The sequence below is a fragment of the Micrasema longulum genome, unplaced genomic scaffold (genome assembly GCF_059751315.1).
Source record: "Micrasema longulum isolate JH-2025_06_02 unplaced genomic scaffold, ASM5975131v1 h1tg000619l, whole genome shotgun sequence".
In the NCBI taxonomy this organism is placed as follows: Eukaryota; Metazoa; Arthropoda; class Insecta; order Trichoptera; family Brachycentridae; genus Micrasema; species Micrasema longulum.
Window position 1 is genome coordinate 373,170 of NW_028277815.1, and position 16,785 is coordinate 389,954.

General features: G+C 29.1%; 1 protein-coding gene across 1 annotated transcript in view; it reads right to left on the reverse strand.

Moving 5' to 3' along the window:
* LOC148280070 (zwei Ig domain protein zig-8-like) overlaps positions 1-12,008 on the reverse strand; it is a 180,575-nt gene extending 168,567 nt beyond the window's left edge. Inside the window, exons 1-2 of the mRNA XM_088228969.1 lie at positions 11,960-12,008; positions 10,591-10,736 (exon numbers count right to left, since the gene is read on the reverse strand). Of these exons, the coding sequence (XP_088085095.1) occupies positions 10,591-10,736; positions 11,960-12,008 (195 nt within the window). The remainder of the gene's footprint in view (positions 1-10,590; positions 10,737-11,959) is intronic.
* Positions 12,009-16,785: the final 4,777 nt, after the last annotated feature.

The following is a 16,785-nucleotide window of genomic DNA, read 5'->3' on the forward strand; positions in this document are numbered from 1 at the left end:
GTTCGATTCCCGGTGAGAACACAAAAATTAAAATGTGATTTTTCTCAAGCCTGGGTGCTCTGTGATCTAATTCACCACTATAATTAGGCCTCCTGGCCTGTTGTGGTGCAAAAAAAAAATAAAAAAAATTGAATCGGTACATAAATTGCAGCATATATTTTGATCATTTTTATAACATGAAGGTTATAAAAATTAAAATCTTTTCAGTTTGAGGGTGCGGAAAATGGACATACAAGACCTCGATTTTTTCAAATTTATCTGGGCATAATACTGATTATGACTGATTAGGACTGCCTAAGTGCAATCTGTCTTTTTTGCACAGTATACACCAATCGCAGCGTATCTTGATCGTTTTTTTTTTACATAAAGGTAAGATGATCAGTCTTACGTTTGGGTTCCAGGGACATCGAAATATTCTAGTGCAAAAATTTAACCCCATTTTTTTGCATGGCAGGCAAACGCACTGATCACTACATCATGATTCGGATAATTAACGATTATGTAATTAGAATAGTTATAATTTGATTGATTAAAATATTTTGTTGTTTTTTTTTATTTTAGAGGAAACTATTCTTAAATTGAATTACTTTGAAATATGTACATAAGGGTGGGCCAATATTTTTTTTCCGAATTTTTAAATGAAAGGGGTCTAAAAAATTGCCTTTTGGATCACTTGGATTGCAAAAAATATTTGATACTACTTTTGGCCCTCAACCAGAGCTTGAAGTTTTCTAAAAAGTCATTTTTTTGCTCTAAACCAGCTGTCATTTCGTATTTAAGTAAGAAAATCAGTCCAATCAAATGTTTTAATGTGCATGAAATCTTATTTAATTAGCATCAAAGGGCGTGAGTTGCACTTTATTTTATAATAAATGGGTTGTATTGTTTTGATGCGCCATTGTTTTCGTCAATATTAGCCAGGCGCTCAACGGAATCAGTTCTGCGGTGTGTAAACTTTTTGCATTTCCGTAGTTTTAAAACATGTTCGAATTTTTAATGTGATTTGGTTGAATATTTTCTAACAAAAAATAATTTTATCAGTATATATTAATTTAAAAAATGTTTAGGCAGTTGTAAACTTCAAACCTCGGTTGAGGGCCAAAAGTAGTATGGAATATTTTTTAAAATATTTTTTTACATTTAACGTGATTCAAAATGCAACTTTTCAGACCCCTTTTACTTTAATGTCTAAAAAAATAAAAAAACTTCATTCATCATCGGCCCACTCTAATGTACATATATATTTAAAGTAATTTATAATGTGTTTATCTCTTTTGTTTAGCTGTTTAGCTCTTTTATGTTTAGCTCTTTTAACCACATATTTGTAAATGGCAGAAATGCCGTGTATAAATAAATAAATAAAAAATAAACAAAAAAAATATTTAACAAAATATTTTTAAAAGATCAGAAAACAAATATAAATAAATAAACAAACAAATAAACGAATAAATAATTATTCGTTTATTTGTTTGTTTATTTATTCAGCCCATTAAATTTATTTTTTTAGTAATCTCCAACTAGTGTAGTATCTCCCCGCATCAATATCATAGAATCCTACAAATTATTGTATTTTTGTAAAATACCTTGTATTGGTGACCGAATAAAAAAAAAATCAAAAAACCACAAACGTAGGACGCGCTTGCACACGCCCTGATGTACACGTGCTTACATACTACAATCGACTATATAATATTGACCCATATGATTTTTAAATAACTACGTGTTAATTTAAAATCAGTCAATTCAACTTTTCATGGCAATGTTTACGTTTTTAAAAGCTTGTTCCGTAGATATTTTATAGTAAAAATATTTTTTGCTCAAGAAAATTATAATGGATTCCAAACAAATAAAACATCCATTTTGGAAGCCTCGTTTACTGAACAAAACAGAAAGATAAAAAGGAAACATGTATGTACACCAAGCGAAGGTAGAGAAAAATAGCTTATTTAAAACGAACTTGTCATTTTTTGTTCCAAAATAAATATGTTGCAATACCTTTTATCACGTATCTTTTCAAAAACAGGACATATTTACTGTTACTAAAATACCTTACAATATTTTATTTGTTTTACTTTTAAAAAATATTGCAAATACAGTCAACATATTGGATTCCAGGAAGTTTATTTAAAACCAATGAATTAGAAAATTAATACAATGCGTCTTCTGGTAAGGATAGTATGTTTAAACATGACTCAGCTTGCTCTAAAATGGATTTATAATGTTTAAAAGTATAATAATACATGTACAATGATAAATCTTTATGCTCCAATTAAAAACACAAAAAACCAGCTACTATTTTAATGTTATAACAGGCTAAAAGTATTTGGATTTAATATTCCTATTTGGTACATCGAATGCAAAACCTCGGCAATGAATTTGTGAACCATATTGATATCTGGAATACGTCGCTTCCTAAGTATATAAAAATAAAATAATTATTTATTTAGATAAATAACAATCATCTTAATTTTTATTGTTTTTAGAAGAGAGAATAAATGTAATTAGTTTGTTTAACAAACAACGAATCTTACTATCTATATTGGTTAAACATACTTATTTATTTGCCATAGGAAATGGGTACTACTAAAGGAATAATAATAAAAAAAAGTATTAAAATTTCTAAATTCCACACGAGTCATGTTCAAAATAGCTTTGTCTTTAAAGGTGTAAAAAATTATAAAAATCTCCTAAATGAACTAGAAACTATTAAACATAATATATCAATAAATAAATTTAAAGTAAATCTAAAGAAATTTTATAAATTGAATGAATGTTTTATTGTATATATATATATATATATTTTTTTTTTTCTCATGTACTCGTATATTTAAAATTATATAAACTCTTATAAATAAACAACTACAACAGTGTAGGTCACTCTCCAAGCACAAGAGTTAGTCTCTACTTTTGGAGAGTTACAGTGATAACGTTTCCTAGATAATAAAAGAAGATCTGTATAGAAATAAAAAAAAACATTTACCTTTTATGAAATTTAATAATAAAATATATTTTTGATTATTTAAAAAATTTTTTTCGGACTAACGCATACAACGTCCATAATGTCCCTTTTTTTAAATGTATTTGGTTTACAAACAATGAAAAAAAATGTTTAATATTTATTTATTTATTTATACATTTAATGTTCACTATCCTCAGCTAAGAAGTGTACCTACCCCTATCCAAGCTGGGCAATTACATTATAATACATGGTAATGGTTTAAAAGTTGAAAAAAAGCACACACTAATTGTACAAAAACATTTAAATAAAAAATGAAAAAAAGAGATAACTTATTTTTATAAACACGAATAAAATACATATTCAAATTAAATTAACAAAATAAATGGTCAAAATCTAAATTTGATTATTCTAAATATTTTTTTTTTTTTAAAATACATCTTATATACATATGTAAAATAAATATTCATTATATGCGTACATCATAATATATATATGTAAGATTTATAAACTTAATACGTAGCTTATATTTTATTACTTTTTAACTTTGTTATACAATTTGTACAAATTTGCTACGATCGTTAGTAAATAAATAAATAAATAAGTAATTTTGTACTCATAATCATCATCATTACCTTTTCACGCCTAATGGCGCATAGGGCACTGCATTCGTACCCCAATCGCAGCGTATCTAGATATTGTTTTTACATGGAGGGAATATGATCAGTCTTACGCTTTAAGTACCAGTCCACGGAGTATAAAACGTTCATGTGTGAAAACACCCTTTTAATAAATATGTCATATCAAACGTGTCGGGAATCGAGCCCTAGACCCCTTGAATGGTAGGCAATAGCGCTGACCATTACACCACGAGGCCGAATATCTAATCATACTTATATAACAATTACATTAAACAAACTAAAACTATTTAATTATAAATGCATATCTAACTTAATATTAGAACATAATAAATATATATGATAAATATTTAATATGTACTAAAAATACATAATGTAACATAAAAAAAAAACATAAACTATATAATCAAGAATAAACTTAAAGTAATGTTATACATAAAAATAGTCATACGCTTTAAACTCTCGACATGTATTTTTTTTAATTCCTAGATTCACTTTTTATATGAGCAATTACATTAAAGTAAAAATTTGTTAAACATTTTGAGCCCTTTATATTTGACATTGAACCATTTAATATTTTTGGAGCGATTACATTTTATTGTTTTTTACCAAAGGAGGTAGTTACAATTAATTTTTTTGCCGTGCGAGAATTTATATTTTTTTGAGATCTTTCGAGCTGACTTAAATGTTAAAAGAATGAAAAAATATTAGATTTATCTTTTCCAAGCTGTTTCACGCAATACAATGCTTAGTTACATATCTTTTGCTTAAGTATTTATTCGTAAAAACAAACAAACGCACAATCTTACATTACGAAAACGTAAAATAAAAAAGGGAGATTTTTTTTTGAGAAGAGAATATGTAAGTCTAGACATTTACTTTTCTCTGGCAAGGTATGACGTGAGTCTCTTGGCTTAGTGGGTAACTAAAATAATAACATTTAACTTTAAATAGAGAAAATTACCCATATTCCGTATAGTGCCTTAATTTCGGATCTCGAACTCTTAAACCATTACCTGGATAGTACCGTCAATCATTGTTGGTCAAAGTTATGGCCGCCAATATTTCATTTGTGTTGTCACCGTGCGCATTGAAGCTGCGTGTTAAAAATCTAAACAATGTTTCTAAAAATCTAGTTTTTGACGATATCAGATTCGAGCCAAGTAAGACAGCTTGTGGTAATCATCAATACTTTATTATGTTAAGGTTAATGTTACGTCAGGTTTACAGGCATGGGTTGTTCCTGGTTGTCACTATAAACTGTGTCTCTTTAATCAAGTCAAACAAACAAACAAACCATCACGCCGTTTCCCCGTAAGGGTAGGGAGAGAAGATAGAAAGCCACAACACTCTATCTTTGCATACAGATCTCGCTTCCTCTACATTCATACATCTTCTCATGCACGCGCGCCGATTATTCCGACTTTTGACATGTCCATCTTTAAGTATTTGTTGGATTTGGTCATGCCATGTCTTTCTCGGTCTTCCTCTATTTCTGCATTCATCAACATTCGCATTGTAAATATTCTTAGCCGTTCTCTCGCTGTCCATTCATTCTACATGTCCAAACCAGCGCAGAACTCCTTTCTTGATTTTGTCGATAATTTCTTTTTTTTTCTTTTTTTTTTTTTTTTTTGCACCACAACAGGCCAGGAGGCCTAATTACAGTGGTGAACTACATTACAGAACAACCAGGCTTGAGAAAAATCACTTTTTTTTTTGTGTTCTCACCGGGAATTGAACCCGGAACCTTCCGTGCGTGAGTCAAGGGTCTTGACCACTACACCACGGAGGCCGCCATGCTTGTCTCAGCCTCACATTCTGTACGGATCTCAATATTTGTGTATCTATCGTACATAGTTTAGATCGCATTTTGACAGCATTCAGCCTTCTTTCATCCCTGTTGTTCCAAGGCCATACTTCGCTCCTATACATCAGGAACGGGACCAGGACTCAGCTGTGAACTGCCAATTTTGCCTCTTGTGACAAGCATTTATTTGCCAAGAACGATTTAAGTGCACCGTTCACTCTGTTCTCGGCACTCCCCCTCCTTTCAATATCTTTCTCAGTCATTCCATCCCTAGTAAACGTACTTCCCAGATACAAAAATTCCTCTTCTTGTTTTAGTATAATTCCATTCACAGTGATTTCACATTTAGCCATACTTTCATTTCTTTCAAAAACCATCACATTTGATTTGTCGGCATTCTTCAGCAAATCGCTTCTCTTGCATACATCGCAGACCTTTGTTACCAAGAATTGCAGTTCCTCTTTGTTGTTAGCAAGCAATTACTTTAATCAAGTAATGTATGTATAATGTTTTTAATAAATATGGTTTAATATGAAGGTGTCATACTCGTAACATGTTTGCCATATTAAGTTGATTTAACGTCGTAGTTAATGAGATTGTGTTGACATACAAGTTGTAAAATATTTTTGGTAGTGTCTTATTTTCGGATACACAACCGTTCCAAATTTCGAATACCAGAAATTGGTCACCACCAGGAAAACGATAAACAAAAAATAAGTTCTTCAGATGAAGAGCCCTTACTGTCTTATGAAACTTAATGCGATTTCGAAGATCCTGAAGATGCTAATTGTGGAGTCTGTATAAAATTATGTTTAGAAGAAAACACGTTAGAAAGATTGGTCTAAGTGCAGTAAAAGTTTCATGTGAGGTCACGAGAAGTGAACAGAATTTAAAAATAAAGAAATTTTTTTTGTTCGCAATGACTGGAATAAAAGTTGCAAATATTTTTTTCCTTGCTAGCTGTTTTTAACCTTGTTCGTTGTACGCAAAATTAGGCACCCATTGTATCCGAAATTTGTACCCTATTTTACTCACCCCAAAAACAATAAGTTTTTTTATTCTACTGGTTATTTCATTATTTTTAATCAACTGAATATTTAATAAAATAATGAAAAAGCACAAAATTAAAGATATTGGGATTGTTTAAGACTCAAAACTACTTTTTGAATCGCATATCAATAAAATTACCTCCAAAGCATTGAGCATGTTAGGTTTCATAATTCGAATGAGTAAACACTTTGATAATCCAAAGGCCCTTATTTCATTTTATTATACATTTGTCAGAAGCCATTTGGAATACGCCTCTCAGATATGGAATCCCCAGTATGCCATATATATAAGTAGAATAGAAGATATTCAAAACAAATTTATAAAGTACCCTAAATACAAAACCGGTATTTCTTATGTATCTACTCTCACTGCCTCCAACTTCCATGGAATCATTTCTCTACAATACCGCAGAGTGTGTGCGGACCAACTACTGCTTTACGAAATTGTGACAGGAATGGTTGACTGTACAAAGCTGCTTAGTTTAATAACAATACATGTGCCAGCCAGGATTTGTAGACGGTACCACCTGTTTCATGTACCAATAAGTAAAACATCGTATGTTAAAAATGCTTTTTTTCGTAGGACTTTTTCAATGTACAATACAAAATTTAAAAATATAGATTATACAAACATCACTCTGTCAGATTTAAAATTTACACTAAAAATGTACTATGTTACTTAGTAGACATTGTAATAATAAATATGTACATCTCCTCCCCCCCTCCTTATCCTCTCTTCAAGCGTTTTTGTCCTTATCCCGCCCAATTTACAGTAACTTAATGTTCTTAAAATTAATATTTAGAAAATCTTTGATTATTGAGTACATGAAAATAACATTTTTATATGTATAAAAAATTGTATGTATTTATTTGATATGTAATATATATTTATTTTTTTTAATATTTTTTTTTTTATTTATTAATAAAACATATAAGACATGAATATCATGATATTATATTCCCAGGAGTTGTACGAGAAAACTCATTTGGGACGGTACATAAAAAAATAGTACATTTCTTGTAACAATACATAGTATACATTTAAACAATAAAAATTTAAACAAATTTTAACAATCTATGAACTTAATATTAGAAAAGGAAAGAAAACATTTAAACAATCTGTGAACTTATTATTAAAGAAGAAAATAAAAACATTCAAACAATCTGTGAACTTAATATTAAAAAAGAAAAGAAAAACATTTAAACATTCTGTGAAATTAATATTAAAAAAGAAAATAAAAACATTTAAACATTCTGTGAACTTAATATTAAAAAAAGAAAAGAAAAACATTTAAACCTAAAACACAATATATAGACTATTCACAGAAACTGAGCTAAAAACTATCACTTTCAAAAAGATTCAAGAAATAGGTCTTCATTTCTGGTCTTTGAGATTTACCACTCGACATTTCATTTTTAAGGTCATCAGGCAGTTTATTAAATTGTATACGACCAATGTATTCCAGAGACCTTTTGCCGAACTTCGTGGAACAAAATTTAGAAATGTGAAGATTTTTTGCATGTCGTGTATTATAGTTGTGAATTTCATGATTAAATGTAAGTTTTAAATTTGTGTGAGCAGAAAAGTTTATGATGTTTGAAATAGTGTTAGTGATGTCATACAGTGCCATTACCTTGAAAGGAAGTATTTTTGTGTTACGATAAATATCCTTGACATGGGAATCCCATTTCAAACCAAGAATGCTTCTCAGAGCTCGGTTTTGAAGAACTTGAATCTCAGAGATCTGGTTTTTGTTAGCGAAACCTTTTCTTTTTCTTTACTAACTTTGTATACTATGTGGAAATCTGTTATTAGTTCTGAGTTTATACACTATATCTGTTTGTTTACTAAAAATATGTATGTAGAACTGTTGATTTCCCTAATAAAATAAAATTAAATAAAATAAAATAAAATAGATAATGCCGAACCGTAAATTATTAGGTGCATATTTTTTATTCTACATCATAAAAACTGAACGATATCCTAATATGGGTACATTCCTGAGCTAACGCTGTTCAGCAACACTGAAATAAAAAAATCCTTTACTCCCATATTTCCTTCTAAATAGTTCATCCACCTCTGTTAAAATGATTTGCCTCTATTTTTAATACGGCAATGCTTAAACTTTGTTAATATTTCAAACATTTAAGGTCGGGGATGTTTGATTCATTTATTGTACATAGAAATCCTTTGAATTTAAACGACCGACCTAGTTTTCAAAATGGATTTCACATGCACTTGCTCTGTCGTTTGCGAGTGAGTGCATTATAATTGCACGTCAGGTTTGCTTTCAAGGAAAACTCAATACTTTTAAACATAATGCATGTTTCGAATCAGTACCAAATAATGTTTAGTTAGAAATGCACGTTTTAAAATAAGCAGCCATGAAATATGATAAACTGTAAAATTCACTTTAAAAAATATTTTTTCTTATCATTAAAGGTAGCTCGAAAACGTTTTTATTCCATTCGCCAACAAAAATATTGAGTATGAAAAAATTAAGTTAAAAATAAACGTTTCAAAATTAACATATATGAAATATGATAAACATTTATGTAAACGAGTATTTCATTTTTATTTTATTTTATCAACATAAACGTCAAATCTGCCTTTTACAAACGTTTATAATACTAACATATTTGGCTTAATATGTATTTTTTTTTTTTAAACATAAATTTTCTTATACCCGAGATTAACAAATATATTTTTAAGGCATTTTTATGTATTGTTTTATCACCACTGTTTTTTTATTTTTGAAATTACTCGTTTGAATAAATTGGATTTTTACTTATTTTTTTATTTATTTACAATTTTAAAAAACCCGTTAGGGTTACATTAGAAATTTAATATTGTCTAGTCATTTTATGTCTCGTCTAGTCTAGTTTGTTCAGTCATCATGTGCTTTTTCAGATTGATTTTAAATTTGTCTCCATTAAAAGTTTTCAAATAGTAAGGTAGGTCGTTGTAGTGTTTAAGTCCATTATGTAGTATTTTTGACTGTCCTGTGTTTGTCTTTGCTTTTTCAATATGATAGTGTTGCTGTTGTCTGGTGTTATATTTGTGTATGTCAGCATTTTTGACTAATATTATGTCGTCGTCTTGTATGTTTCCCAGTGTTATTTTGTGCACAATTTTTAAAGTCTCAATTTTAGTCAAGTAGATTATGTCAAACTGGTGTGTTTATTTGTACAGTTCAGTCGTAGAGGTCAGGTAGGGTAGGTTGTATGTTAGTTTAAGAATTTCATTTTGTTGTCTTTGTATTCTTGTTATGTCTGTCTTGTTACCAGTTCCCCAGAAGGCGATCATGTAACTCAATTTACTTTTGACATCAGACAGGCTTCGTACATCATAATTTAAAATAAAACGCATTAAAATTTTAACCACGCGAAATTTTAATATATGATACCACAACCAGTTTCATGTATTCTGAATTACCCATCATCAGGTGTAAATAAAAACTAAACTTTTATTCATTACAATGCCATTATTTGTGACAGAAAGTAAAAGTTTAATTTTATGTCAATGAAAAGGATGGTTGGTATCCATAATATGGTTTGCAAATTCAGAAAAACTATAGCTAGAAAGCCCACGGCAATATTCTTTAACTCTCTTTTTTTTAATTTTTCGCAGTTTGGCCGGTATATTAACTGTTACCATCTCCACGCGTAATTTCACACTCACCGCTTTTTTGTAAAAGTCCTATTTTTGATTTGTAGTTATCAAATGTTTTCCCTAAATTGTTGTTTGTATATATTATATAACGTGGTAAAGATATTGGGGAGAAAGAACTTACTAATATTTGAAGATAAAATTGTCCTGTTTTTCCACGAGAATATTTTATAGTCCCTAGAATGGTACCTGAAGCGTAAGACTGATCACGTTCATGTTCACTTCTCTGACCCTTTCTGACGTATGAGTCAGAGAAGCTGGAAGCGTTTGCACTTTTCGAGCATCATGCTTTGAATACATTACAAATAAAAAATAATGTATATGTTTTATGTAAAATCAAAGATACGTTTAATTTAGGTATACTTATTTCAATTATTTTTAAATGTTATGATTGCGTGTAAATTTATTTCGCTGTGTTAATTTACGGTCTAAATAAATAAATATTACTACAGAATACAAAAACTTACTGCTTTATCTCCCAACTGCTCTACTCTGCAATGAAGAAATGCAGTCTGACCCACTGCGGTTGTGACGTTTCTTGGAACATTGAACTCGAAGTATGGATATGAACTAACGTTTGGTCCCATGTTGTCGTCATCGTAATGAGGAAATCCTGAAAAAAAAAAATAAATATAAACAAAATGTACTCATTAAGAGTATGTAATAAATAACACTTCATACTAGGCAGGTAGGAAGTAATAAGTTTGAACGTAAGTTCAGTCCCCCGGGAGGCACAGTTTTTCTCACATTTTTTTGTGAATTAAAAAAAAAAAAAAAAAATATTTTTATCAACAATAGTGTGTCCAAATTTTTGTAGACAAGGACTGGAATTAACTCCCTAGGGAGCTGTTTATATTAACATATTACATCAGAGATGAAGAACATTTAAGAGAAGGTAAAATAAAAGTCTAGGCATTTACAGTCATTTTATGACATGTCAATGGCTGGTTTAAGTGGCCATTTTACACACTGTAACATTCACCATTCTGCCCATATTTGAACATATATATTCCTTCAATTCTTTCATCTGTTGATCTTTGTGAAGTTACAGAGCTAAAACCTTTATTTATGCGGGTGAGATTCATCTAATTGAATTATTTCACCCACATACTAGGCAACGCCTGAAAATGTTATTTTTTCAATTTCCATACTTCTTCATCGACCAGGTGGATTTATCAACAATATTTTGAGTGTGTCCAAATTTTTATTTTTATTATTAATTAAACATATAATACAAAAAGTACATATTATTCTCCCAGGAGTTATTAAAGAAACTCATTTGGGGCAGTACATAAAAAAAATATTTTTTTGACAATACATAATATCATACATTTCATAGTTAATACATCCGAAATAGTAAGAAAACATTATTGTATAAGAAACATAAAGCACAGTACTTTACACCAACTATATAAATTACAATAATAACTATCACTATCAAAAAGATTTGAGTAATATTTTTTAATTGCGATTGATTAATTTTTTTAATTGATTTAATTTTTTGCATAATCCTACCTATAATGCTTAAAATGTATCAAAACACTAAAAATATTTTTTTGGAGAATTATTTAAGTAATAAATCACGTTTGTCTCTACTTTTCTCCCGTGCAAACAATAAGCATTACAATTCATCACTCAGGCAGTAATCTTTAATATTTGATAAGTCGGTCAGTTTGCACGTGTGTTTCTTGCTATTTGGTCGCTCATTTCCAGAAATAATCACAAAAATCCGGATTTCATACGCTATATTTTACACCCATTCTCCCGGTCTATTTCTTGCAGCACCTCCCTGCTAATGGTTTGCGTGAATTAAAATGAGTGTTATTCAAAGTGTACCAGCGAGAGAAGCGCGATGTATGAAGCATCCTCGGTTGAACGCGAACATTATAGGGTATCAAAAATACTAACTTTCGTATACTAGAGATTCCATTTGAAAGGCTTGTAACCAATTTACACAATATTTGTAACGTTCAAGCGAATACAATATCTTATAGAGTAGAATTATTTTCTTGAATGACGTATATATAATCCTTATCATCTTGTTTTACTTTTGGTTCGCATTTTAAATTCGAAAAAAAACCGGACAAAATATAGTATGTTAACATTCAACATATAAAATATTGTTTTTTAAGCACCGTGATTTCAACATGTTCTTATTCACATTCAGTAAGGCATCTTAAATTAAACCCTTTTATTGGATTTAATTCTACTTAAGTATACATAATTTTTTAAATATATTTGACGAGTTTCGTCTTGTAAGAATATTATTAAACCAATTATTGATTATGATAATGTCCTAACAAGAAAAAAACGCGTCACATGTTAACAAATTACAACAGGGATGAAGAATACCTTAAGGAAGGGAATATGGAAGTCTAGGCATTTACAGGGCTTATGATCTGTCATTAGCTGTTTATAGTGGCCATTTTACAAATTGTGTAATATTTACTATTTTGCCTCTGTTTGAACATCCATATTTCTTCAATTCTTCTATTTGTTGATTTTAGTAAAGTTAAAGAGCTGAAATCTTTATCATGCGGGTAAGATTCATCCAGCTAAATTATTTCACATACTAGGCAACGCCTGAAAATAAATTTCCAATTTTTGAAAACAAATGGAAGACTTGAAGAAAAATGGATGTTTAAACATAGGCAAAATGGTGAATGTTACGAAATGTGTGAAGTGGCCAATTAAACCAGCCAACGACAGGTCAAAAGCTCTGTAAATGCCTAGACTTCCATTTGTCATTTATTATTTATTTATTCATATTCGTACATTACAAAATAAAATATCTTAATTCATACATATAGAAATAATTCGGTAAAATTAGGTATATATAAAAAAACACAATAGTATACATAATATCCAAAGAATAATATGTTAAAAAAATAAGAGAATCTTGTAACGAAAAACTCCCTCAGAGACGTGAAAAATGTCAATGTCCAAAGTGATATGGTTCAACATTGAGATAGTATTATATTCCCTTCTTTAAGGTATTCTCCATCCCTGTTGTAATTTGTTAATCTGAATGAATCCCGACATTCTGACTAACTCAAATATTACGTCACATGTAATTTTTAAAAAAGAAAATGAAAGAAAACAAAATTTAATCCAACAAAAGTGTTTTCTTTTGGACACCTTACCAAATTTTAATATGGGATTCTATAAACTATCTGCAAACACAATAAAAAAAAATGTATTCGTTAGAAAGTATCGCCTGTATTCACGCCATCTTTCCAATTTTTAATAACTGAAATTGCTATAAATTTCCTAAAAATTTTGCTAAAACCTTGACTGTTTGATATAAGATAAGTCACATTTATTAATAAATTATCCTCAACGAGTGGTTAGGCTTTTTTTGTCTTAAATGTATAGTTTTGTCAGCAAATAAATCATTTCAATATGCAGAAAGTATTTATCGTTTTGTTTTGCCGAGTTATTAATGAATTTGAATACAAAAAACATAAAATTTTCGTTCTTTCTAAATCTTTAGTCTCAGTGTGATAACCAAAGGTTTTTATTTTTTTATTTAATGAAAAAATGAATATTTGCGTTTTTTTAATTTATGCAAATATTTAATTTTGCAAGCCATTTTCAACGAGTTGTATTAGAAATTAGAAAATGTGAATCAAATTGGGGTAGAGTGGGATTCGAACCACGGACCTTTGATCCGTGAGTCCGAGACACTAGCTATGGGACCACAACCCGACTCAGGATAAATTAGGGTTAAGCTTAGGCAACCTGAGGTGAAGAAATGATCGCCTGATAATCACTGTGTCTTTTCATTTTATTTAAATTTTATGCTTGTCATTCTAAGTAATATAATTAGATTACATCTATATAAAAAAAAGAAAAAACAATAAAACCCACTAAACCACGAAACCAACTTGTCAGCAGGAAACCGGCTTGTCAGCAGAAAATCGATTTGTCAGCAGGAAACCGGCTTGTCAGCATCTCTTTCTCTCAAATGAATGTTTTATATTTGTGTCTCTGGATAATTTATATTTTATCATTTTTGAAAAGCCTTAACAAAACATTTCATTTAAAAGTTTTTAATATGCTTAAAAAATTTAATAATACTTTTTCTAATGATGTACAAGTATTATCTTTATTCTGTTTTGATATTTATTCATATTTTCACTAAGGTTTATCCCGGGAACGGTGTTTTTAGGGGTAAAAAGTAATTTGTAACATTTGTCAGCTCCCCGGCAATTCCAATGCAAAAAATCCCGTAAGTCTATACTACGTTGCTACGTGGAAAAATAACTATTTTTTACTAAGAATTTTCCCAACTAAGTGATATTTTTTTCGAGATAAAAAGTAGTCTTTGACACTTTCAGCTTTCTGACAATACCTATGCGAATAACCACGTTGATCGGTTGCTCTGTTGCGACGTGAAGAAAACACAAATAAACTGACAAACACATTTTCACATTTATAATATAAGTGTGGTTGGCCATAAAGTGAGTGCTTCGAATTTCAATTGTATAAATATTAAATCTTTGAACTGCCTGTTCCCGTGATGTAACTAGCGTTGAAAATTGTATATAAATAATTTATTAATATCTCAGAAACTACTATGAATATAAACACAATTTGTATTATATTCAAGTAAACATGTAATAAGTATGAAAAAAAAAATTCACATTTAAGTATTTTGAATGATTTCATATAAAATATTTTGTCCACCTGGATTTTCGAAAATGACAAAATACCGAGTACTTCTCACGCAGCCTTTTTCTTCAGTCCAGTGCTGAACAAAGGCCATTCATTTAGATGTCTTTATTTTTTTGTCAGCTGCCACTCTTTGCCACTTTGGACCTGCAACTCTTCTGATGTCGTCAGGCCATCTTTTTCGAATATTTTTCAAATTATAATTTCAAATGTGTGTTTTGTGTTCGAAGTGTGTCATCGTACGTTCCCCGTAGGCGCCTTAGATCACCTAATACATTTTACCTTTCAATTTTTACAAACACTATGGCACGTTTTAACCCTCTTGCAAGTATGTTAAGACTCTATAACAAAATGGAAAAAAAAGTTAACATTGACATTTATCATGATAGAGCAAATGGTCATAAAAAAAAACATTACTTTCATCAAATGCCTAATCCTTATTTTTGTGTCTGTAAATTAATTTTAGTCTATTTTATTATATCTAATATGTTTTTAATTTCTCTTTTCTTTTCTTAAAAAAATAAAATAAATCTTTCCTTATTTTTACCTTTCACTAAACTTAATCTTTATCATTACTTAAATTGATTTTACACTCTTATTTTATATAATTTATGAAAGATGTTGGAGTTCTTTAATTGAGAATATATGTAAAGAACGTTAGTTATGCTCACTTAAAAATTGTATGTATTTAATGTATTCTTGTTGAACTTCCAAATAAATTAAAAAAAAAAAAAAAAAAAATTCCCGCGATCTCAGTTCGTTGCAATTGCCACGCCTCTAATACGTCACGATTCGATGAATTTTTTAAATTATTGCTGACCGTATATATTTTTTCGAATCTTGACGTCACAACTGTCAAACCCAAACATATCGCGTTTTAATAAAGACATATTAAAAAAAAAAACGTATAAAAACAATTCTTAACAATATCCGTAAAGATTTCAAAAATACATTTAATTTTTGTAATCTGTTAAATATATTTTTGTTAGTATACGTAGTATGTTATATTTTTCCAATTATTTTTTGCATATTTTTGATTTTGGTACTTTTTCTGATTCACTGATTTGTTTTGCAGTCCTTGGGTGAGATGTTAAACATTATTTTTTTTATCATTTTTGCATCACTTTAAACTTGTTCTAGATACTTTTATTGATGTTAATGTATTTATATCGAGTACCACGAAAAAGGATACAAAACCTTTATTTGAGAGATATAGATTTAATAAATTTAGATCACGAAGCAGGACGCACATACATTTTTAAAAGATAAAATAAGACAAGGATTAACAGGCTTTCATTTTTTTTTACCTCAGGTTACACACAGTAATAGAAGGCAGTTTATTTGCACTGTGTTTTGAAGTTAACTTCATAATCATTTTTATATCTGTAGAGTCTAAGAATAGCAAAAATAAAGGATAAACTATTTCAATAATACAATGTTTTTCTCTCATAAAAACGAAACACATTATATAATTTATAAAGTTATTTTAATATATTGGAAAAAATATAATTATAAAGTGTGTCTCAATTACATTTATGAAGATAACTTTTATTTTAACATTAAAATATTTATACTAAGTACTTGTTTTAGTATATCAAAGTTATTAATATACATGTTAGGGAGGGTCAGTATGTTTATATTTTGTAAGGGGGTGTATATGTATATGAGTGTTAGCATTGAATGTTTATGACAATGTGTAGTAAATATATGAGGACTTATTTAACAATGATCATCGAAAACCATCTGTTTGAAAAAAAATCTTAATGAGAAAACCTATCAACCACCTTATCAATCAGTGTAAAAAATTTAAAAACTAAAATTCAAATTGAAAATATGTAAAAAAAAAGTAACAAAATCAAAATAATAATAAAAACTCATATAAACACATACATGTACGATTACATATATGTATGTTTATAAAAGTACATAGAATGATTATTTGAGAGCATAAATAATGGCTTTCAAAGTCGTTTGTCAAAAAAAAAAAA